This window comes from Parasteatoda tepidariorum, chromosome 7, assembly GCF_043381705.1.
Source record: "Parasteatoda tepidariorum isolate YZ-2023 chromosome 7, CAS_Ptep_4.0, whole genome shotgun sequence".
In the NCBI taxonomy this organism is placed as follows: Eukaryota; Metazoa; Arthropoda; class Arachnida; order Araneae; family Theridiidae; genus Parasteatoda; species Parasteatoda tepidariorum.
Window position 1 is genome coordinate 75,995,811 of NC_092210.1, and position 25,453 is coordinate 76,021,263.

The following is a 25,453-nucleotide window of genomic DNA, read 5'->3' on the forward strand; positions in this document are numbered from 1 at the left end:
TGAGTTGTTTTTCATGAATTTTGAAAATCATTTCGTCACGTAACCACGTGATTTGTAGCAAAACGCGTAATTTCAAATATATGACGAAAATGTTTCCTCAACTCCTTTCCTGTAAGATTGTTAACTAGAATAAAACAAAACTAAAATGAAGACTGCATGATCGAAACTAGAATGACGAAATTAGCCGACAGGACTCTATGGTGATCAAGGAGTTGTCCTCAAACCTGGAAGACGCCGGGATCGAACCCCGCTTTGGGAATGGATGCAATTTACCTCTCTGTTCTATCTGTCCTTCTTGTGTTGTTGGGGTGACGTTGATCCACCTGTATAATGTCAATGATAACATTTTTAACAATCCCGTCCATTAGATACTATAAAGTATCACGAGTGCCACATGATTTTAGTACTATTTTTTTGTCTCTTTGACGAAATGCTTACTAGAAGCATATAATAGGAAACGGTTTCGTCCAGAACAAGCAAAGTTTCTTAAAACTTGAGTATTCATTTTTCACAATGCATGTAAAAATTTTTTTTAAAAAAACGTCAATGATGAAAGATTTTTTAAAGATAAAATAATCAGATTTATGGATGGAGAACCATATAAAGCTTAGCAAAGGTGGCACTAATGGTTATAATTTGCAATAAAATTGGTGATTACCTATTTCCTATTTATTTTTACGTCAATGCTTAAGAAACACTCCATGCTCTGTTGTTATTGTACAGTACAGTTTACGAAATGACTTGTGGTATTTACCATTTAGTTTGTAAATTCATTTATCTTTTGCTGAAGGCATAAGAAACTGGAGATAACACTAAAAAAAAAAAAAAATAGTGCGTGGAGTCCTTTTGCGCGGAAGAAGTGAAACTTCGTTATGTGGAAATGAAAATAGGAAGGGGTAGACATTGATTTTTAGTGAAATCATATTGTTTCTTTAAGACAAACTTTATTAACATTGCTTACAATTCACAATTGATCGCATCTTTTAATTATCATTTTCGAGTGGAGAAATATCCAAATCTATAACATTTACAATGGGATTATGATAACTAAAGTAAGAAATGTTTTGAGTTCAATTTTTTCAATGTTTCTTGCAAAAACTGCATCAATGGTAGTTCCCCCTTTGGTTGTTGGATCATTCCTACCATTTATCATTTCCAATCCAAATTTGTCTTTAAGGAAGGTTAATAATGTTTCAGCTTCAGGTAACGAGAAATTCACATTAAAATCTCCTGCAAGGATCACAGGCCACTCGTTGCCATGGCAGCGTTAAACGCTTAACGCAACCCTGTTGGAAGTCGCATTAGAAGTTTCACTTATCCTATGACATTAATTTTCTTAAATAAATTTATGGTTCACAACATATTAGAATTTATAAAATAGAGAAAAATTTTATGAATGGTAAAATTAAGTGCAAATTTAAACGCAAATCAAAATGGCAAAACTTGCTCCCAAATTGCCTCATAAAAATAGCATTAGCAGAGGAATTTACTTGAAGTGTTCCCTGTTACCTTTCGGTTCTGGAATATTGTTATTTTTTGCATCCAGTTCTCCATTCATATCTCCACTACAAAGTAAAAATATTTAAATTCAAGAAAATTAAAAAAAATTATTTTGTTCCTAAATTAAGAAATTTTGAAAATGCATCAGTTGCAGTGAAGGATCAAGGATGAAAACAGCATTCCTGTTCAAATGATACTCACTAAAAATGAGAAAATTTGCACTAAGAAATTCCGGATCAAACTACGGCAAAAACTACTACTGGCACTCCGAGTTGCGGTACTTTAATCTATTTTTACTTAACATTTTTACTTACTTTACTACTACTTAAAATCCATTTTTACTATGGAATTTAGAGAAGAAAAAATATGATAAACTGTAATTTTACAGTAAAATGACTGAATCACTATAATTAAATAAATATTTATTATAAAAGTTATGGTATAAAATTTTACGGTAAAAAGGAATTTTACGGAAGCTGCAGATTAAGTGATAGTCCTTTTTACCGCAATTTAATACGAAATTTTTTACAATGTCTTAAGGTATAATGTTTTGTTTTCATATTTAATGTTCATCGAATAGCCTTTTTCTGTCTACTATAAGTGTAAAGAAAATAATATACAAAATCCGTATGTAACGTATATCAAGTTTATAAATGATGAAGCAAATGTAGTACCTGAATTAAATTTTATTACTGTCTCATAACGTAAACACTCCACCATTATTAAGTAGGGGCTTTCTGATTTATTACTTGTAGTGAAGAGTTACTTTGCCAAATCTTGTAAAAAGATTTTGACATTTTCCCAAAACTGTCAGGGTTAATCAATGCCAGCCTGGCTGGGCGCAACATTTTTCTTTTTCAGCACAACAGGATTTTCGAGGAGAATTTTTAAAGAAATATTATTCTAAGCTCTGATAAAAGATTTTTCTAGAATATAATTTCGGAATTTATGCCGCGAAAAAGCTTTTCCCAAATTGAATTTAGAAAAGTTGTCATTTATTCTGACCGAATTAATTTTAAGTTTATTCTCGTATATCGTAAGTTTCACTCCAATAAATACTTGGAAGTAATTTGAAAAATAAAATGTTGTGAAAATTTCATAAATCCACCTAACTTGTTTGCATTTGTGTTATAAAATAAGCTAATAAATTGGAATTAGAACAAATGAATGTTTCTATGAATTACAAGTGGTTGTTCCATTACTAGATATTTTATTTTTTATTTTTTTCGTTTTGAAATTCTTATTTGATTTTATTTGAATAAAAGAATGTATGTTTACAGTTCTTTTAAAAATCAAGTCTGCATTAGAAAAATCATTACGGTTTAAAACTTAGTTTTTTACAATAAATCAAATTTCTTTTTAAAATTTATAAGCACAGATAATGTGGTAATATAATAATTCAGTGTAATTAGATAAGTTTAAAGTGCACGTTAAAAAAATTTAAGTAAAATAAATATGGTTAAATAAATCGAAATAAATTAAATTATCTCATTAAAACAAAGCATAATTGCTTAGACATAATTGCAAACATAATTGAAGACATATTAATATCAATCAGAATTGGTTAAATTATATTTGTAATGTTTTCACTGCGTAATAATATAATTTTTCATAAAATAGAATTTATAAAAATTTGACGAAACTCTTTCCACTGTCTGTCGTTATTTTAAATCAATCCTTGGGTTATTCAACACTAGTTGCCCAACTTTTTATCAGTTATTTTTAAAGCATTGCTTGAAGTGTCAGACAGTTTAAAGACTGGATGTTTTTTATTTCGTTTAAATTTTCAGGATATGTTTTTCATGTGAAACTATTTGACACCTTAAATTTTTCTCATCTTCTGATTCTGTTAAAGACCATATTTCGAACCCATAAGTTAAGACAGGACAAATAATTGTTTTATGGAGCATTATTTTTGTTTGTCTTTAAATTAATTTTGACTTCAGAAATGTTCTTAAGCTGTGAAGACATCGATTTGTGGCTCTTTTGCGTGCCTTTATTTCTGTGTGGATATCGTTTGATGCATTAATTTTTGAACCAAGATAAGTGAAATTGTTAACAGGTTCGAAGTTTTGCTTAGGTACCCTTATTAAGGGCAAAATGATAATTAAATATTAATAATAATGAACCATTTTAATGGATGTTGAAATTTCATTTGAAATGCAGCGAAACCGTATTTCTAGCTGCACTATCGCAGTTAATAGTAACAAATTGATACACATAAACAAAATTTTCTTGAAATTCTGATGAATTGGTTCAGCTATTTTGGATTCAATACCATTTACGAGTGTTGCGTGCAACAGATATGCATCTAAAAAGAAGTGCCATGCTCCATGTTCAAAAATTATGCTTATGTGCTTTGTTTGTATAGTACTCTTGAGCATTTTTGAACCGAATTTTTCTTGAAACAAGTTCTACTTTTTTGTCTGCCGAAGAATTTTTATTCAAAAATTCGAACTTATTTCGAAGTATGTTTTACATTTTTAGGGTTGCCTTTTTTTCACTGATCAGTTCCACTGCTTCAAAAATGTACGACAAAATAACAGCTGTTACCCTGTTAAAAATTCTACCATTATTCACTAATTACCACGTTATCAGGTAATTTAATCTCATTTGAGATTTTGATGTCAACGCAACAGGCACCCTCTTTTCTTTTAATGTTTCCTAAATGACTTTCTAAGACTCACAATTTAAACAGAATCGTGTAATAAAATCAATTTTTCTAGATTTGTTTAATATTTTTCTATGATTCTTCTATCTAAGCCCTTTTGTTTCATTAAATAAAATTCAGTGTTTTTAATAGTTCGTCGTTCATACAAAAATTTCAGTTCTAAAACTGGTTTTTTCATTCTTAAATCTATAATCAGTGTTTACAGGACAAATTTAGACAGTTTGACTTTCACAAAAACACGGAAAATTGCTAGATTTGCCTGTAGTAACTTCGAATAGCTTTGAGTTAGCATTCGTGATGAAGCGTTGACTTTTTATTTAAGATATTTTTGACTTAGCCTCTGCTAAAGATTTTGTCAAAATTATAATATGTACCCTGACAAGCTTTTATTAATTGTACTACTCTAGTAAAGGGCGCATTTGGAATCAAAGCTTTGACGAAATCTAGTATTCGGAAAGAAGCAAAGGCCAGGCTTGAACTTCAATTTCAGTCACTTTCGCGTGATGAGTTCTAAGTTGTTGTAAATGCAATAAATTATGATTTTATATCGAGCAAAGATCTGTACATTACACATCATTCCGACAAGTGTAAAATTGGATTAAGAAAGAAAAAATATTTCACTTCGCCAAAAGCACATACTGAACATGTCGAATTTTTGCTAATTGCAAGAAACATAATAGCTTGTGCTTGACCTAAAAACTCTTAAAAAATATAATAAATTTTTGAATTAAAGTTAATAATCTTTATATTTTACTAAAAATTATTAAAATTTGATGTTTACTTTAAATTTTTGTCGAATTTTGAAAGTCATCCGCTTGGAGCTGGGAAATGATTCTGTCAAAAACGAAGGAGACTGCATAAATTTTGAGTATTTATTTTGTACAGTGTAGAGGCAGCATTTTTCTGGTCCTCGCTTCAAAATTACTACTTGTGCGGAGAATTATTGTGCCTCAGAAATTATTGAAGCATTATTTAGGAGTCAATACTGAACCATTCATACTGAGAGAGCGAGTGGGATGCTAGACGTAGATTCACATGCGTTTGAACGTAGATACGTCCCATACGTAGATTCCTATACGTTTGGGATTCTTCCCATTGTAACACTGTTAGAAATTTCTTGAAGAAAAAAAATGGTTAAATAACAATTTATTTAATAGTTATTTTGCTATATTCAAAGAAAACAGTTAAATTATCGTAAATAAGATGGTATTCAAACTGTCAACTGTGAAAAAAAAAAACGATTATTACCTACTTTCACCTAATACGGTCAGACAACTAGGATTTTTTTTATAGGATCAACTAGGGGAATTTTATAGGACAGAATTTTATAGGATCAATTGAACGAATGATTTAAATATTCAAGCAATTTTGATAACTTTCAAGAAATCAAATAATTCCTATTTTCACCTAATTCGGTTAAACAGCCAAAATTTTCATAGGATTAACTACGGGAATTTTATGAGACAGAATTTTATAGGATCAACTTAACGAATAATTTAATATCATAAATAAGATGATAAAAATTATCATAAATAAGATTAAATTAACATAAATAAGGTGGTATTCAAACTGTCAACTGTAAAAAAACTGATTATTACCTACTTTCACCTAATATGGTTAAACAACTAGGATTTTTTTTATAGGATCAACTAGGGGAATTTTATAGGACAGAATTTTATAGAATCAATTGAACGAATAATTTGAATATTCAAGAAATTTTGGCAACTTTCAAGCAATCAATTACTTACTACTTTCACCTAATTCGGTTAAACAACCAGAATTTTTATAGGATTAACTACGGGAATTTTATAGGACAGAATTTTATAGGATCAACTTAACGATAAATTTAAATATTCAAATAATTTTGACAATTTTCAAACAATCAAATTATTCAAACTCAAAATTCTTCAAATAATTTTGAATTTCAAACTTTTGTACCTTTTCAGTCGCAAAATTCAAAATTGTAGGTCATTCTTCTCAGAATAATATGTATACACGTCAATACAGAAATAGCATTAAAAACAACAACAACAATAGAAATAGGTGTATCTCTTAAAGTAATTTGTATATTCACTTACAACTGATTTTAAATACATAAAAATAAACTTTTACTATTGATTTCCTTTATCTAGATTTATTTAAGATAAAGTTAGTTCATCCCTGCTGTTTATATGTATAAGACTCTTTCTTTTCCATTTCAGTAGTCTTTAAACAAGAAGCTCACATAACGGTGAATGTTTGTATTTTTGGACTTTTTTAACAAAAAAATTTTATTGCAGAGGTTTTCCATCCAATGTTTCTCAAGACCTGAAGAGTTCGAGTTATTGTTTTGTGTTCAAGAATTTTCCATTTCGTTTTCAAGAGTCAAGACAAAAAAAAAGGGAGAAGTAAGAAAGAAAAACTTTAAAAACAATAAAGGGCAGTTTTATTGAGAACATTTCAAACGTTATCTTCAGTAGAATATTTAAATATTTGAATTTTTTGAAAAACAGAAAAAATCGATATAGTTATTTTTTCGCCTAGAAATTTAATTTTTTTCTTCGTATTTCTTAAAAGTATTTTACATATTATAAAAGTGCAATAGAAATGAAACAATGCAAAATACTTCATGTGTGCACAGACTTACGCATATAGACCTAAATGCTATTTTTATAACTCAAAAAGCAATATATGTTTTTACGGTGTGTTGTTTTCCAATACGGTTATTGCATGGAATATTCTTCAAATATTTCCTGGCTATTTATGTTTCAAGTTTTCTCATATTGTATATTTATGCGTATACATTTATCGCATATAGGAAAGGAATTCATTTTTGCTACATTTGATTCAGATTTAATGACTAATGTGCATACATATTTTTTTTGGTGAATTTTATCCACTCTTCCTGATTAAACTATAAGGATCGTATTTTCAAACTTAAAACGCCAATACACCCACTCATCGAGGTTCAAAACTCTGAATTAGTTTAAAAAAAGCTATATTTATTCAGAGAAAGCATGTTTTTGGATCTGATGTTGTAACTTATTAGGCAGGACTAACCATCACTTGTTTAAAATATTACTCATTTGGAGTGAATCAATAATTGAAATTGTATCTTAGTACTGTACATGTATATTAACTGTTCATCAATGTAGCACAACCAATATAATATTTTTAACAAATTTCAAATGCATTCCTCTTCACCATTAGAGATTTAAACATATTTTTAATATTTTTTTTTTCCAGTTTAACGCAACAAAAAAAATTAACAGACTCTTGTGAGTTTTGCATTCACTGAATTTACAAAATTTGGTTATTTTTCTCGATTTTTTTTTTTTGATTTTTTTTTACAAACATTTTTTTTTTCTTTTCTTTCATGGACACACTGTGTCCTCAAGCAAGAGAACTTTTAAGGCAATGACTTCGGTCTTCTTTCTTTGTTATCCTACGTACATTTGTATTCGTTATTTATTTCATCTTTCTATTTGTACCTTTTTGCCTTGCCATTGGAAATAAAAAAAGGAAAAAAATTTTTTGTTGATAAGAAGAGATGTCTATATACATTTTATTTCATAGCCATCGTTGAACAGTTGATTCAAATTTAAGTTTACGGCTATCAATTGTCAAATCCGTAGCCTTGTAATTTTGAACCTATTCCAGAAGACAAGGAAACTCCTGGATCAAATATTGGGAGAAATTTACCTACGTCGCGCACTTTTTGATGAAAGTAACCAGCATTTGCGTTACATTCAGAGTAAATCCCCCAAAACCTCCCATGGGCAGCCTGACTGCAAGGGGATTCTATCCCATGATCCTTCTACCACTGAGGATGTTTTACGTCAGCGCTGTGGTTGGTGCGAGAATGTTGCGGAATTCGTATCGACCAGCCATCGCTGTTACTCAAACCCGGTTCATGTCATTGGGAGGCAAAATTTCCATCCCCTGAGCCACGACGGTTCGTCTATATAGATTTGAATATATTTTAATAATTTGTAATATTCTTACATACAAGTGAAATGTTACATGAACTTAATATTCGATTATAGAAACACCAAACGTCGCATTTAATTTAGCAAAAGTTCGTTTTAAGTGAAAATTTATATTTCAAACTAAGTAAGGATTAAATATAAATTTTTAACTGTATTAAAAATGCAAGATATTTATTTTATTTTTAGTGGATAGTGGAGTCACACATAAATGGATTTTTATTGTAATCCCAATTTTTTTTAAATTGTGGGTTTGTAAATTACATACAAGAGAAAATGCTATCCTATTATTAAGGTTATAAAAACCCTCGTTTCTCCATTAAGCCAAGAAGGTTGTAAATTTGGTGAACATCTTCAGAACCAATTAGTACCCTTGACTAAAACCGTACTCTGGATGATTGCACTCATATATGTTTAAGAGAAAAACAAAAGCAACTTTCGAAGGCTAAAGACCATTCCTTCAAGAAGCAGCTTGTTTAAGAACTAACACGTTCTTTGGAGTCAATTACTCTAATTCGCCCTTCGCCTATAAACACATCTGTGTTCTTTAGAAAATAGCAGTCTTAAGTCCTCCAGATATTTTCTGCACTCATCCTTTTTTCTCATTGGTGGTTGGACGTGATCAGTGGAAGAAGTAACCAACCAACAGAGCCTGGAATTCTTGTCACACACGCTTCCTAACGACGCGGAATCCGTTAAGTAATAATGTCGAGCACTTGTTCTGATTGGTTCTTTATTCCTGTCTGTAACCGTTAGCCTGCTACTTCAAGAATGAGCCGAGTAATAAAAAAACTATGCGCTGTTTTTAACCACTACTTTCATTTGTGAAAGACTTCTTTCTTTTCAATTTTAAACCTTTTTTTAGAAGTTTATTTTTCAGGCCTTTTCTTTCCAATATCAAATAGTTTTGAAATTTATTGCAACTTCATTTCTTTAAAGTTAGAAACATCGCATAGTATATTTTAAATAGATTTTTTTCTTTGATTTCAAAGTAAGGTTTGTATGGTATGTGTGCCATTGTCTGGATACAGTAAAGTATAATAATTCTGCTTTTATTAACTTTGTTTCAGCAACAATTACTTTTGTAAAATGAGGAATCTACACTTGATATTAATAATTAATTACCACTGGAGAGGACATAAAAAAATCAATGATATTGATAAAAGTAGAGTGATGTTGCACTAGAAGAAATAATTTAAGCACGAAATGAATTCTGTATATATGGAGCGAATCGAGTTATGAGACAAAGCAATAACATACCTAAATAGTAAATGGGTAGATTGTAAAATATTTCGCATCCAATTACGGTACAATATAGTGGAGTTCAACTACAAAGGTAAAGCCATTTTACCATAAAATTTTATACATCGATTGTTACAGTAATATTTATTTAATTGCAGTGATTCAGCGATTTTACAGTAATTTATACTGTAAAAATTACGGTACATCATATTTCTTAACTTTTAAGTCACCCTGAGTGTCCGTATTTTATTACGTAGTTTGATCAGGAATTTTCTATAGAGTATAACTAATTTAAGTTTTATATTTTATTAGCTATAACGCTCTATTAAGAAACATGTGAAACTTAATAAACTTAGCCTCCTGAAAAAAATTTTAAAAAAAATTAAAAAAAATTATGATGTGATAGCTTTCTAAGATTGCACATCAAGTTTCCTAATATTTTTAACATAATAAGCTTAGAATATTTTCAAATTTGCTTATCTTCATCTTTATACCGCCTGATAGCATACATAAGTGGTTTTAATTTGGTCCTAATTGCTCTAAAGCAAAAGACGCCTCTCTGATCTTGCATAAACCTTACCCTGCTCAAATTCTAAAAACTCTAATTGCTGTGCTCATTTTTAAATTGAAATAATGCAAAAAGAATATTTTTTTACAGAAGAAGAGTTAAAAAATATACTAAAATAAAATTAAGTATTTTGATTATTGCACTATACACGTTCTAAGAAACACAGAAATGTTATACATAATGTTCCATACCTGTCTCTTTATGTTTAATGCAGGGAGAGGAAACTTGTTCTTTATGAGTGGTGCTACATATAAATACTTATATCTGAGTTTGATGACAGAAATTAGGTCTGGAAATGATTTACGATTCTGTGCTTAAATCATATACCAAAAATAATAAACTGAAAGTGCATCAAAGTATTACGAGACCCGAGCACTTTCCAAAAATTGAAATGCTTAGTTTCGAATTTTTAAATATTGATTCATGCAAGGGTTAAGTATTTAAACATGAAATGTAATTTTTTTAAAAAAATAGATAGAGTAAAAGGAGAATTATAAAAATGATCTTTTTTTTAAAGAGCGTGACTCAGTTGCAAATTATTATTTTCAAATCATTTTTGTGCACTAATGCTAACCAATAATAAACCTTTAGAATAGATTATTAATTCGACATAAATATTAATATTTTATTAATTTATAATTACACTGAGAAAAAAAGTATGGTCAAATTTACCATGCTTCTGGCTCTATGGGAACATCAAAGTAATTTTTATGGAAGGGCTTTGTTTATTAACTTTATGGTAAAATTAACAATAAAATATGGTTTTTATTACCCTTCTGTTTGGTAGTAGAGGTGATGAAAAACACATTTTGAGAAGTATAGTTAAACAGACAGACCGTTGTATATATATGTTTTGGTAGAGTATGTATGTTTTCTAATGGATTATTTTTTAAAATTTTTTTTATAACTTTTGTTTTAAATGAGATAGTATTTAGTATCCTAGCGCAAATGTTTCTAAATTTATCAAGGAAAGGCTAGTACAAATTTTTTGTTTCGTGATTATTGATACTTTTAATGGTTTTATTCATCATTATGTTCGATAATTTGCACAATTGCTTGAATTGGATTGATGTTTATTGCTATACCAAAGACTTATTAATTCCCAAATTTCCTCTAAAATATTAAAATTTCAGACATTCATTTAAAATAGTTTTATGTTATGCTACCAACTAAATGTAAATAAAAAGTTTAAGAGAGAAATTTTATTTATTTTTCTGACTAAAAGTCAAGTTTCTTTTATAACTGTAGTGCAAAACAAATAAAAAAATGGTTTTGAAAGTATGGAATGATGTTAAGAAAATATAGTGTCGATTCAAAAAGCGTTAGTATTATGCAAAAATAAGAATAAAAAGAAGAAAAACAGTATACATTTCCTTGCCAAAAGTGAAAGGGGAGCCAAGTATTCGCCAAGGATTCCCTCTACTGAAATTGAATAAAACATTTTTTGAATAATGTTTAAAAGTTATGCGAACTTTAGAAACGTAGTTTTTTACGTTTCACAGAACTCAAAGTGCCACCTTGGAATGTTCTTTGTGAAAACGAAAGCGTTCAAAGGTTTTCTGCTTTTAAGAATATTAGATACTCTCGAAAACTATCATTTACAAAATTTTATTGAACGTTTTCGTTGGATTCCAAAATGCAAATCCTTGTACAGTTGTAAATAACTAGAAAATACTATTTAAACAAAAAAAAGCTTAGAAGTAAAAAGTGTTGCTGCATATTTGAGTTTTAGCAAATAATATCATGCAAATATCCTTATTTTTAAGGAGTTGTTTTCAGAATGATATTTTAAAATGACATAAAAAAAATTTAATCAGAAAATGAATCCAATTTGCAAAAACCAAAAAGAGACAAAGAAGTGCTGTCTTACAAACACACATATCTTCTATTTCTTTTTCCTGCTTTAATGTTTGTTTGAATATCTAAATTTAAAAAAAAATTGTTAAGATTTGTTGCTAAATCAGAAATTTAAATGAAAAGTTGAAAGATTTCAGTTTAGTAAATATACCTTCATAACAAAATATACTATATCTTGCTATTAAATAATAAAACTTTTTTTATTGTTTCATACTGCTTGGTGTCAAGTTTTGCATTTTTTCTGAAACGTATAAGATCTACTGATAGAAATATTGGCCACAAGGCTTTTTCAAGCTAGAACAGACTTGGTTACTTCTTGTTATTTATTCGAAACAAACTGGGTGGTAAGTCCGAATTAGAAATTTTAATAAACCCTATTTAAAAGTCTCCTTTGGATAATATGGAGCGAAAAAATACTTCTAGAACCATGTTTAAAACGGAATTAAAAGGATTTAGAAGATTATCGAAGTAACGTGATAACACGATTATAGAAGTAACGTGAGAACCAATAAGAAATATAATAGCACGTCATCGCATCCACCGAGTCTCCTGGACTCGTGATCATATCAGTTGAGCCCCAGATGACTGAGAATCTGGTCTGATGAGTCACAATTTATGTTTATCACAGCTAAAGGGAGAGTTCGAGGGTGGCGGAGACCCTACGAAGCCATGGACACTGTGTAATCTGGGGTGTTTCCAAAATAGTGTGGGTTGCTCTTTCATAGCATGAACTGTGTTCTATGGTCCTAATTGCACCGATAATGGACTGGAAATGGTTATGTTCAGCTACTTGGAAAGTACTTGCAGCTGTTCATGGATTTCCCGTATTCAAAAAAGATCATATTTTTATGGATGGTATCGGACCTTAATTGTTCCCGACTGGTTTGAAGAACATTCTGGACATTACCAGTTCATGAGATTAACTAGCCATCTAGATCGACCAACATAAGTCCTATCGATTTATTTATGGTACAAAATCGAGAGATCAATTCGTACATGAAATTCTGAACCCACAACATTTTTGCAATTATCGGCATCCATTGATACAGCATGGCTGAATATTCCTGCTCGGGAGTTCTTTCTATTCGTTGAGTCCATGCCAATTCCAGTTGCTGCACTTTGTAGAGCAAAAAGAGGTCCGATAAGATATTAATAGGTATCCCATGACATTTTTTCACTTCAGTTTATTGCTACTTGCATATACACAAAAGTATATACAAGTTCACAATTTCACTTGACGAAAAATATTTTTTCAAACTAAATCTTAGATAGATTGACATTTAATACATAGTGTATCATACATGTAAAACAATTTGTATTTTTAAAAGAAGAAAAAAAGAGCTTTTCAAATTTTCATGAAATCCAGTCTTTTTCAGAATAAAAAGACATTTTTGCAGAGACCTATTTCTCTTAAAAAGTAGTTTATTATTGCCGCATTTAATATTTCGCTCACGGTACATAGCTTTGTGCTACGTGATAAATTTTAATGCGTTTTGCTCCTCCAAATATTTATTAAAGAACTAAGAAGAACTAAATTTCTGTAGATAAAAATGAACAAAAACGTGACTAAGACGCTTTGTGTTAAGAAATAAGGACTTTTTTTGTTCATTATCTATTACCTTTATAAATCGTTTATTACTCCATATTAATGAAAATTTTATATTCCTGTACAATTTAACGGTTAGACAGTGTTTTCGATCAATAATAATGAGTGTATTACTTGGAATCATCATGAAGTTCCATCAGATCAATTTTTTAAACTATCAAAAGTTTATTTGTTTGGAGAAAGTGTAATACGTTTTCCTTTGATTAGGGAACGCTTTTCAGTTTTATTTTCACATAAATCTGCTTCTAAAGAATTTGTTCTTTAGGTTTGACTGCATCAAATCAAGCCGATTTTTATAATGCAGTTATTTATTTATTTATTGGGTTATGGAATGAAATGTCGAAAACATTTTGTCTATCTCGCATTGGTTGTAGAGATATAAATTAATAAAAATTTAAGCTTGTGTAAAATTATTTTTAACAAATTTCAGAAATTTTGCTAAATTGGCGATAAATAATACAGTTTAAAAATAATGTTACAATAAGAATAAAGAAAAATAATTTAATATAATTTTCTTGTTAGATTTATAATTTAGCAATTAGATTTTTATCATGAAATATCTGTAAAATCTAGAATTATGCAGGAACTTATGAATTCATTACGTAAACATAATAGAATTTTATTCTAATCAAGTAATTTAATCTTTTAAAATTTTCTTTTTGAACAACAAATATTAAAGTTATAAAATAAGGTGAAAGGTCTCAAATGAAACTTTATGTATCCTACAATTCTCTTTGTCTACTGAATGATTTAAGCTTACCTTCGAATTCAATGTAAAAATTGTAATTGTTTATATTTTGTAACTTAACTTAACTATACCCTGCGTGCTTTGCAATGTCTACAGTTTGAATTGTATTTAAAAACAACTACGTGTACCGAAATGAAAATAATTTACATCATTTTAATGAAGTATTCGGCTCACATGTTAGGAAAAATTTTATTGNTACCCTGCGTGCTTTGCAATGTCTACAGTTTGAATTGTATTTAAAAAATACTACGTGTACCGAAATGAAAATAATTTACATCATTTTAATGAAGTATTCGGCTCATATGTTAGGAAAAATTTTATTGCAATTTTGCGTTTTATTGTAAATATTATTATTCAAGTGCTTTCAGATACACACAACATTTTTGTCTTTCCATTTGGAGTGTAAACGAATAAATTAGAAAGTTTTCCGACGGGTAAACAAGCAGCATAGAACTGTCCTTGAGAAGCAAGGATTTTCCAAGTTTAGTGTGCATAAATATAACGATTGTATTTGTACTCTTTTGATGGTCAAGGCAAATGCAAGACACATCGGAAACTTTACACGCGTTTATTCGAATAGCATATCTGCCGGGTTTATCGAGATGTTTGGAAACAGGACATTTTCTCCTTTAAATTTTCCATTTTGAATTTTAGCTTCTAGGATGATGGTTGCTATTCTTTTCATTGAAAGCCGAATACCATTGTAAAGTTTAGGTGGATTGATATTTAGGATTGGAATGATAGGTGCGCCAATTTCCATAGTTAATGCCTGCGGATCCATGCCTGACAAATCAAATGAATTCAGAAATTCAGTTGGATAGTTGACAAAATCGTTATGGTGTATAACAGTATTAATGGGCGTATATGTTCTCGCATTGCTCGGAATTTTCTGAGCACCTAATATAGCACATTCACCAAGCCACTGAAAATTTTTGTAATTCCAAGTAATATTTGAGAAATAAGTTTATCAGTGATTGATTAAAATAATTGTGCCGAAGTCTGTCAATTTTCCACCAATGTTCACCAGTATGGCTTTTTTTCCATCTGGGTATCAGAAGGACAGCTTTGTTGACCACTCTCTCAGAGGCAAAATATTACGTGGGCGAACGTTGCTCCCACAGAATAATGGGTAGATAGTACAGAGAAGAGAAGGAAAGAATATCCATACATTAACCGGGATTTCAACTAAGTACTTTTCTGACTGGTCAGCTCCTTGCAGTCCGGTCCGGACAAAGTCTTTTGGTAGTGTAATGCATTGAGTGGATTTATCTATTGCATTTATTTCTTTAACAATATTCAATAAATTCCTTGCAAAATCTTCAGCTGATGATGTATAATGTTGTAGTTGAAGAGGCATGTTGGTCCCCAAATCGGATTTCTGTGCATCCTGCCACAACGCTGATGATATCAGACATGCATTGATTTCATCATCAGCAGTAGTTCAGCGTGGTTTTAGTGGTAGAGTTTGCTAAAAATTAGTACGATGCGTAAAATAGTTCATTTTCTCTCAAATCTTTTAATGTAAGATAAAATGCTTCTAATGCTTTTCGGTGCACCATAGCACATTTTTACCATATAAAAAGTATGCATGATTGAAGTATTCTACCCATTACAGACTTTTATTTGATATGGCATGTGGATATTTTAGCGATTTGCATGTTCAAAGGCAATTTAAGTGCTGAATGTGCTGTTTGGCAGCCAGCCAAAAGAGTTACCACTATTCCAGATGATGCAATTGATAGTTCAATTTCATTTTGGCATCATATGGGAGCCAGAATAAGTAAAATAACAAATGCTTCACCTTTGCCACCGGTCGCATCTAAGAAAAACATTACAATGTTTCGATTTGTAATAGCCGCTTTAGTTTTATCGTTCGCTATGCTTTCATCGAATACCAATTTTGAAAGATTTGATTGAAAAAAAACATTCACATTTCATAGACATCAAGGTGTGTTTAGTGTTGAAAATCATGATCGAAAAAATTGTTTTCAAATATATTTGGCGCTCCCAATATATAATTGGAATTCCCAGTTGTAGCAGTGTTTTGCTAACGATTGTTAAACGTATGTACTCTACTGAAATTAACGCCTCATTATTTACGTCTGGAAAGAATTGAATGTTGATTTGCTTCACGTAAATGATGCAGTATATCTTCTCTCATATGTAGTTTTTTATTTTTCTGAAAGATCGTTTGGTTGAAAAACACATGTCCAATATTATTGCAAATGAAGTGCGTATTTGCTGTGGTCAAGCAGTGCTAGATACAATTGTCTTTGAAATGTCCTAATGAGCATTGTTTTCAAGAAAATATAAGTTTTGGCAAGATTTGGAATAAATGGAGCATACTTCATTGTTTACTATTCTTAATCGTTGGAAAAATGCAGGTCCACTCGCATTGACTATAGCAGAAATCGTAAGTAGAAGTATTCTGCATTGTTAGGGTGGATAGTGTAGAGACGAACTAATGTGTCAGTCAATCAACCATGTACATAAATTGGGGTGTTTTATAACTGCTTTAGGTTGTTTAAGACGTAAAAAATGTGGTGACAACGTTCTTGAATCGGCCTTTTGTATTGCAAAATACATTCGCTTTTGCTGTAAACTGTTATGATTTTAAATTGAATATGAGTGACGGACGCTAATGTTTCATTTCTGCATCCCCCGTAAAGAATTTAAGAGTTTCCATTCCCACATATTAAATATAATAGGGGAGAGGGAGATTACTGTGGAGATGAAATTAAAGTGGACCTTTTTTCTTTTATTGGTCAAATTGTTTCCGTGAACTATGATAGATCGGCAACTTTGATGTTACTCTTCCATATGCAGTTGCATAATCACGCTGTCAAATTTCCTCCTTACTCTTTAATCAACATTTTTTATTTTAAATTTTTAAAAGGAATGTGATAATATGTTATGTATTATACTTTTTTTTACCTATTTTGAAATTAACTTTTTCTCTATATAGTTTCAGTTAACCAGCATTAGGCACAAGCAAACAAATGTCTACTTAAGTCTTACATTGTCTTTTTCAACACCAATGCTAATCACTAAACTTTTAGCTTTATTAAAATATTTTAATTTAAAAGGTATTAATATGCTTTTAATTTTGGGTTGATATTGCACTTTTTGAGCAGGGAAATGATGTTGCTATAAAATATAAAGAAAACTGTATAATTTTCTCCCAAGTGACTTTTATAGTGATTGATCAGTTCTCGAAATATGTAATTTTAATTTTTATGGAAATTCTGAACATTTATTAGTAATTTTTCATAAATACACTCTTTTTTATCAAATTGTTCTTTTTAAAATACACTCCAATTCTCATACCAATCAACTCTATTGTTATGTAGTTTCTGTAACTAAATGCCGGGACACATTTTAAATAGGCCTAACTTGTGAAAAAGGCTAGTTTTGGTTCATAAACTAAACGAAAGGTAGCATAGCAATCTTTGGGGAATGGCATGTATTAGTTCTAATGACACTAGCTGGATTAAACTCTTTGAAAGTCACTATCTTACTTTCAAGAAAATATGAACAATTTTGAAATATTAACAGATTGAAGAACTTTTTGTTGACCGAAAACAAAAAATAATGCAGAAACTAAACAATAGAAACATATTTATTACAATAATAATATTACTTAAAAGCAACGAAAACTTAAAATGAAATAAGATTTCATTTCTTCCAGAAACTAGGGTTTCATAGGTGCAAGGTTGATGGTTCAGTATTCTTTGTTCATAATAGTAAAAAATGCAGTTGCTTTATTTCCAAATATTTTCATGCGCCACTGAATTGAGGCAAGATAATCTAAGCGTATCTACTTAAATTTAAAACCCAACATTTTAAAACATAAAACTTTCTCGCCAGCTTTAAATATTTGATCGCCTAAGGCAAGCTAGCGAGTCGAAATTTCATAGGTTTTCAGAGCAAATAAAAATAAGAAAAGTTACAATTTTAGTGTTTTTCACTCAGAGCAACGGTTTTATTTTTAACTTTGCATACTATAATGTTAAAAAGAATTGGCTGGGTTTTAAAACAAACAAATGTTTCGAACATTCAAAAAAATATTAAACTTCTTAAAAGTTGCAAATTGTGCGTGCATTTTTTTACTCAAAGAAAAATTTAAAAAGAAATCTAAATGAATAATTTTTAATTTTGAATGCTAGTTAGTCCAAAACAATTTAGTGACAGCGAACATCGCCAAGCATTTAAAAAAAATAGAGCAATATCTTTAAAGTAAAAGAGAACTCCCGCTAAAAACGCTTCAGTTTTTTTTTCATATTGACATTTTGTGACAGTTTATCCTGACTCAAGATGGATTAACAAAATCAGAGAAACTTAAATTTAATGTATAGTTATTATTATTTCTTTTATGAATTAAAATATGCTATTCGAGAAAGCATTGAGTCTTAATCAAATTATGTAAAATTGAAACACTGCATTGAGGATACAAAACATTCATGAGACAAAATATCTATATCTAAATATATATATATATATATATTTATATACATTGGACAGAATGATAAGAGTTAAGCATAAAAGTTACTACTGAAAAGTAGAGATAAGAGTGCTGAATAATATCTGCAGTTAAAGCGTGCAAGTGAGAAGCAGAAACCACTAGATAACTTCAGAGTAGAGAGAGAGAGATAGAGAGAGAGATAGTAAAAATTAATAAAAAATAATTAAAATTGTAACAAGATAAGCAAATATTTTAATTTAAATAAAAGAGTTACAAAACTGAACAAAATTAACTAGAAAATAAAGTTGAATACATAATGAATTTAAAGGAAAAATCACTGCTTCCAAGTGTGTTATATTAATGAAAAGCAATTTTAATTTTTAATTAATATTTCTGACAAACACTCACATACTATTAAAAAAGTATCATTAATCGTTTTGGACGATTGATTCGAGAAAAATACGCATTTAGTTACGGATATTAATTTTTAAAAGTAACTTATCATTTAGCAAGAATTTTAATTTAAAATTTACTTTCGAAGACAAGCCTTTAAAGTAAATTATGTATAGGGAATTAATAAAGAAAAAAGTTTTATTATGAATTATCTTTATTTATTTAAAAACAAAAGTTTAGCCGAAATTCTGGCAAAATTTTAAATTTTGTGCCCTTTATGCTATACAATATTCTTCGCAAAGATAATAAGAAAGAGCGATGCGGCTGATCGGTCAGGGTTATTAAAAACTGACCACTACGCAGATAAATCAACATCGTATACCCTTTTTCTTCGGTTTTCTTTACAGTCTATGGCACAAAACCTCAAACCACCCATGTCTTCGAGAAGGAAATTGAGCGATGTCTCAGCTATATGCATAATTGTCGTAGAAAATTTTTGACAAAAGATTGCGTTTCAGTCAACGAAACCGTGAAGACTATTTACATGCTGATTTCAAACCTATATCGATGAATCGATAATAAGTTATCGATTATTTAAATCAAAACTATTCTTTGCAGGAATTTTGAGACAAATTGTGGTTCTTAAAACTAAGACAAGTTAAACAATTTGTTAGTAAAGCGATTTTAAAAAGAATGTTTTCTAATTGACTTTTATTTACATTTTTTGTAAATAAAAGGGAAAGTATGTTAGAAACCATTATTGTCGGTGAAATATGATTTGTAAAATTATTTTAAAAATTGATAAAGTCCACCAATAGACCACAATTTTTATATTGAAATTTTGGGACCTAAAATTGAGATAAAGTATATTTAGGAACCAATTTATCAGGACTGTGGCGGAAAAGGCAAAACTCAAAGTCTCATCATCGGCAAAAACCAGATGGGGCATATTTTATGGAGTATTTATAGAATAATAATTTGAAATAAGCAATCAGTTTTTCGATATCAGTTCTGCTGTTGGAAATACTGTGTCAGTCAATGAAACAACGGTTTATGTTGTCTCCTATCCTCGAGGGGAAAAAAAAAAGAAAACGTTATTTCGCCGAGAAAGTTAAAATCCATCTATATTGCTTTTGCAATGAAGATAAGTTAGATAAAAAGTTCTTTCATCAGAGGGTACTTTGATGAAAGTTTCTTTTCAAACATATTTATCTAAAGTTTAAAAAAAATGCTATTTTTCCTGCTCGTTTAAAAGATTTTTCTTGAACATTATTTGGGATTAAAAACTCAATTTTAGAAATGAATTCAAATAAACACTGAAAAAAAAAGAGTTTTTAAAAATTAAGATAAAATATGACATGTCCGAAATAAATATAGTCGAATTTGAAAACCCCATGTATTCATTATTGAGTATAAAGATAGGCTCAAATTGAAACAGCATTTTCTCAAATTTTAGCAAAAGGTGTAGTCTCAAAAATTATGTAAAGAGAGAAACGAGTGAGATGTTTGTTAGTTGCCGGCAGAATTTAAACAAAGGACCTTCGGTTTCCTAATATGATATTCTAACCGCCATAGTTGTTCACCTAAGTTCCGGGAGAGTTATAGTTTATCTGAAGTAAGAACTTCCCTAGCCATTCGTCTGGACCTGTGGCGGTGACTATGGTAACGAGGTATAAGTAGGGGCGGGGTCACTGTTTAGGACAGGTTTCGGCTCGGGTCGGCAGAGAAAGGGAATCCTTCTCTTCATTTCATTGACTTAGCCTTTGAGTGAAGAGAAGCTACCCTCTCTGAAATGAGTTTTTCTTGTTTCTATAGCAGTAGACGACCTCAGACTTTGTGGTGGGGGGAGTTCTTACCGTAGACAAACTATTAGAAGCGTATAAAGGCGTCGCCGTAATGACACATCATGACATATCAATGTCTTGCTTCATTGGCATAAAGGATTGCAATCAGAAAAATATGATACCATTAGCAAAAATAGGAGATCGGTAATTTTAATTTAACACTTTTTTTCTATTTCGTTACATCTTAAAACCCTTCAGTTGACTGGAATGTGTGTCATGATGTATCATTCTGGCGGTGACCATATAAGGATTCCTAACTCTACATAGACTAGGGCTTATAACTATGGTAGTTAGAGCATCATACTACGAATCCTACCGGCAGTCAACGAGCATTTCTCTTATACATTTCCTCCTCAATTTCACACTTTAGACCATACATTTTGCTCAAAAATGAGTTTATGCTGCTTCTGTTTTGAGCACGTCAATACACTCAATAATAAATACAAGGGGTTTTCAAATTCAACTAGTAGAGAACCGATTATCCGGAACAATCGGGACCATCGCTATTCCGAATAACTGATTTTTCCGGTTTTCTGAATCGCTACAAAAAGCCGTTTTTTTTCTTGTCAAACTCAACTAAAAAAAATATGTATATATTTAGAATAATTTTAAAAAACTCTTACTTTTTTTGACAGTGTAGGGAACTAAATGATGATTATCTCTAAAGTGAAGGTAAACATCTTTAGAAAACAAAAGAATTCTGAAATCTTTTGAGGAAAAAAATTTTTTTTTTTCTTTTTTTTAAAATGACAAGAAAATGCATCGAATTTCGTTCCGGTTTTCTGGTTTTCCAGTATTCTGATTTTCGGAGAAGAGGTTCTGTACTATATCAATTTTGGTGCTATTATGACTCATTTTTGTTTAATTATGAGAAAATCTATTTTACTGTGAAATTACAGTTTTTCTGAGCCGCATATAATTTTAGAAAATCAGTAATAAAAATTACTGAATTTGAAAGGCCTTGTCTAAATTTTTTAAACTGTATACAAAACTGATTTTTAATACTCAAAATATGATCGAAAAAGTTAAAATTTCGAGCATCAAGTTCATTTTTTCTATGAAGTAAATACCGGATTCTTTGCAACTTCGCCGCCACGAACTTCAAAAGTAGAACTGATACAAAAAAAATAGGTATCTATGCTTTTTACAGGACTGAAGATGCCTATTTACACGGTACTTGTACCTATTACAGCAATTAATAACGCATCTCTGATGTCCATAATAGTTGAGTAATTTTTTTACTGCCCCAAAAATAGAAAGCTCTCAAAATATGCTAGCATGTTTGAAAGTGGTGTGCCGTAATAACACTAGGATGCTTTTCATAAAAGTTAAATAAAAAATTTGTGTACTAAAATATAGAAACTGGCTTATAAAAATAAAACAAGAGAACAAAACAAAAACTAAAGCAAAGAATGTGAGTAAAAATTAAAAAAGAAAAGAATCTTAAACAAAAGGCGAGATATTTGTTACACTACCAGTGAAACGGTTTTGTAGCATCTCCTTTTCAAACAACTCTGTCAGTCCAACCATTGGTTTCCACTCCTCCGATCCAAGTAATACGATTACATCTCATAATCTCTTCTCAAATATGTAACATACACACATAACTTCCGAAATAGAACACACAAAACACATACTGGCCTTTGCTGTAAATAATGAAACGCATCATATTATTTTGTAAACAATCATATGAAGGTTGAAAAAATATTATAACTACACATAGAAAAATACATGCTTTTAATTTATTATAAAGTAGATATTTTATGACTTCATTTAACAGATGCCTTCATTTAACAAAATTTTGTATGCGAAAAAAGATTGTAATTGAAAAGTTAGTTAAAATAGCATTCCGTTGAACTAAAAATTTACAACAAATAAAATTTTTAAACAATTAAATGAATAATATTTCAAATTTTTGAAACTTTCACTTTATCTGACTTCATACAGCCATTGTTTTTTTTTTTAAATTTAAGACAAAACTACTCTCCTATATTATTTTACGATAATTTATTACCATAAACAATATTTTGGTTTATACATATTATTTATTACATTTTCAATATGATAAATATATATATATATATATATATACATATGCATACATATACTATATATATATATATATATACATATGCATATACATATATAATAATAAGAATAATAATAATTCTTATATGGCTCATATTTATGATCTCACATACTTGGACATTTAATTATCATACTTGCCTACTCTTACGCTCTTTAAAAAAGCATTTTCTTAGCTGTAGTGGAACTCCAATTGAAGTGATATTGAGAGAAGTTCAATTATTTGACTAACACAGTGACACGAAGGCCAGACGTAAGTATCTTTAAACTATTAAAACGTAGCTCTTCTCAAAATCAATGTAAGTTGTTAAAGCAGGACTCATCTACGAACATACAAGTATTTTTTTATATTACAACAGACCTAATTTGGAGCAGAAGACCAAATTTTGAGTTTACCAATGTTCACCGCCATAGCCTCGTTATTTCGAAACCAATGTAGAGAAATTTCATCTTCATGGAGGACTTTTCGAAGGAACGCATTTGCATTACATTGAGAGAATAACTACGGAAATGGACAGCAAGGGGACGTCTACCAATGAGGATATTTTAAGTCAGTACTGCGGTCAGCGCAAGCCGGGAGTGGATTTGGAACCNTTTTTTTAATGTAATAAATATATCTGATATATCAAATGCAGCACAATTAGTGTAGAAACATTTAGCTTAATTATTAAACAATATTCAATAAGCTGAACGACTTAGTTTATTAAACATTAGTATTAATGACACAGTTTTAAACAGTTGACCAGATTAATAGAAATTTCTGAATATTTCAAGAATACAATGATTTCTAAATATTAAAAACGAAACCTCCTGGGTTTGATAACAAGTTCCCCAACTGAAGGAGATAGAGGATCTAACTTTGAAATTTCCTTTTCTTTTCAGAGAGATAGAATCCTCTATTTACTGCTTGAAAAAGATTAAACTCGTGTTTGCATTATTGGTTATTATTGTTTGTTGAAATGGATTTCAGGTTGTTATCAATATTTTTACAATATTTTAGATACATGAAATGATGAGTTTCCTGCTATTTTTTTTTCCAGAAACAATTTGGTAGACGATTCAATGCTGTTTGAACCGCACTGTTGCCGGTATTTTTATTTATACATAAATTTAAATTTTAAATTAAATATTTTAAAAATGAGCTCGTATTTCAGATGAATATCAATCATAAAATTTTATAAACCGTTCCTAGTTGAACAATTTAATGAAAAAAGGTTATAAGAGGCATTTTGAAAGGTAAAAAAATAGAATATTTTACAATAAAAGTTTTAAAATAGAATGATATTAATAATAAATCCCAATATCGATGAATGAAAGTTACTGGAAACAATATCTGAATGGGTTAAATTTAAAAAAAAGAAAACTTGAATAAAGAAAACATATTAAGGAAATGTACATACTATAGCTCCGTTATCTAAACAGAAACCTTCCTCAGTGACTAAACACTAACTGAAAAGTAAAGCGATAAGCACATGCAAAGTAATTTAACCAATCAGGACGGAGGAAAAGGCTTGAAAAAGATAATAAAAAGTGGGAAATAAGAAGCAGGAGAGGTGGGCTTCAGCCGTATCTCCAGGGGGCAAAAGATTAAATTGGAATAGATTTCCAAACAATGGTGAAGAGTGGGATACTAGAAAGATCATTAACAAAATTCTTAGAATTTTCAAAATATAGAGCGATTTTCAGAAATCAAGTTTGGCAGGTGAAGAGCAATGCTGAATGATTCTAACAGAAGGTAACTCAAACCTGTGATTTACAATAATAATTTAATAAATGATATTTCTTGTATCCTACCCTTTTCCAGGGAATGAAAATTTCTTTTAATTCAATCTTTCTTCCGTGATACTTTTGCATTTATAAATTTATTAATTACGATTAGATTCTTATAAAAAATGCATCAACTTTTACATTAATAATTTTTTCAGAAAATGCATGAAAAACAATTTCAAAACTTCTGCCGTTTTATATAATTCCTTAAACTAGTACTAATTCTTCTACTTCTTGTTATCCGAATCATTTATTTAATTCCTTAATACGATATTAAGTTATTTGTTCAAGTTTTAACAAAAATTCTTATATCTGGTAACAAAGCGGATCCACATTTAAAAGTCCCAATACTTTTCTGTACAAGTAATTGGAAACCCCTCCCCTTTTTCAAGAGAAAGTAAACATTGATCAAAGCTTTTCCAGCGATTTTCCTTTCTAATCATTCGCTTCTTCTAACAATTGGAAAAGTCAATAACGACATTTCTTTTCAGATCTTCAATCTTGTTTTCTTGTGTGAGCGGTAAGGATTGAATAAAGTTCAAACAAAGATTGACAGGTATTCGAAGAAAAAGAATAAATTTCTTTTAATTCTTGTAAGGACTTTAAAATGGCCATTTAAGAGATTTTATTTTATGAAATAAATTTGTTTCATTTGCAGTGGACTATAAATTTAGGTTTCTTTCATCTCCTCATAAACATCAAATCAATAGAGTTTTAATTTGCTATTTGGCAAATTGATTATTCC

General features: G+C 29.8%; 1 protein-coding gene across 4 annotated transcripts in view; it reads right to left on the bottom strand.

Moving 5' to 3' along the window:
- Positions 1-25,453, bottom strand: part of LOC107441786 (tyrosine-protein phosphatase 69D) — a 521,936-nt gene that overhangs the window by 436,896 nt on the left and 59,587 nt on the right. For 2 of the 4 annotated variants that reach the window (XM_071183654.1, XM_071183653.1), the window contains exon 2: positions 22,332-22,502. The exons of the other annotated variants lie outside the window; for them this stretch is intronic. In XM_071183654.1, the coding sequence (XP_071039755.1) occupies positions 22,332-22,386 (55 nt within the window). In that variant the 5' untranslated portion in view covers positions 22,387-22,502. The remainder of the gene's footprint in view (positions 1-22,331; positions 22,503-25,453) is intronic. 4 annotated transcript variants of the gene reach the window in all.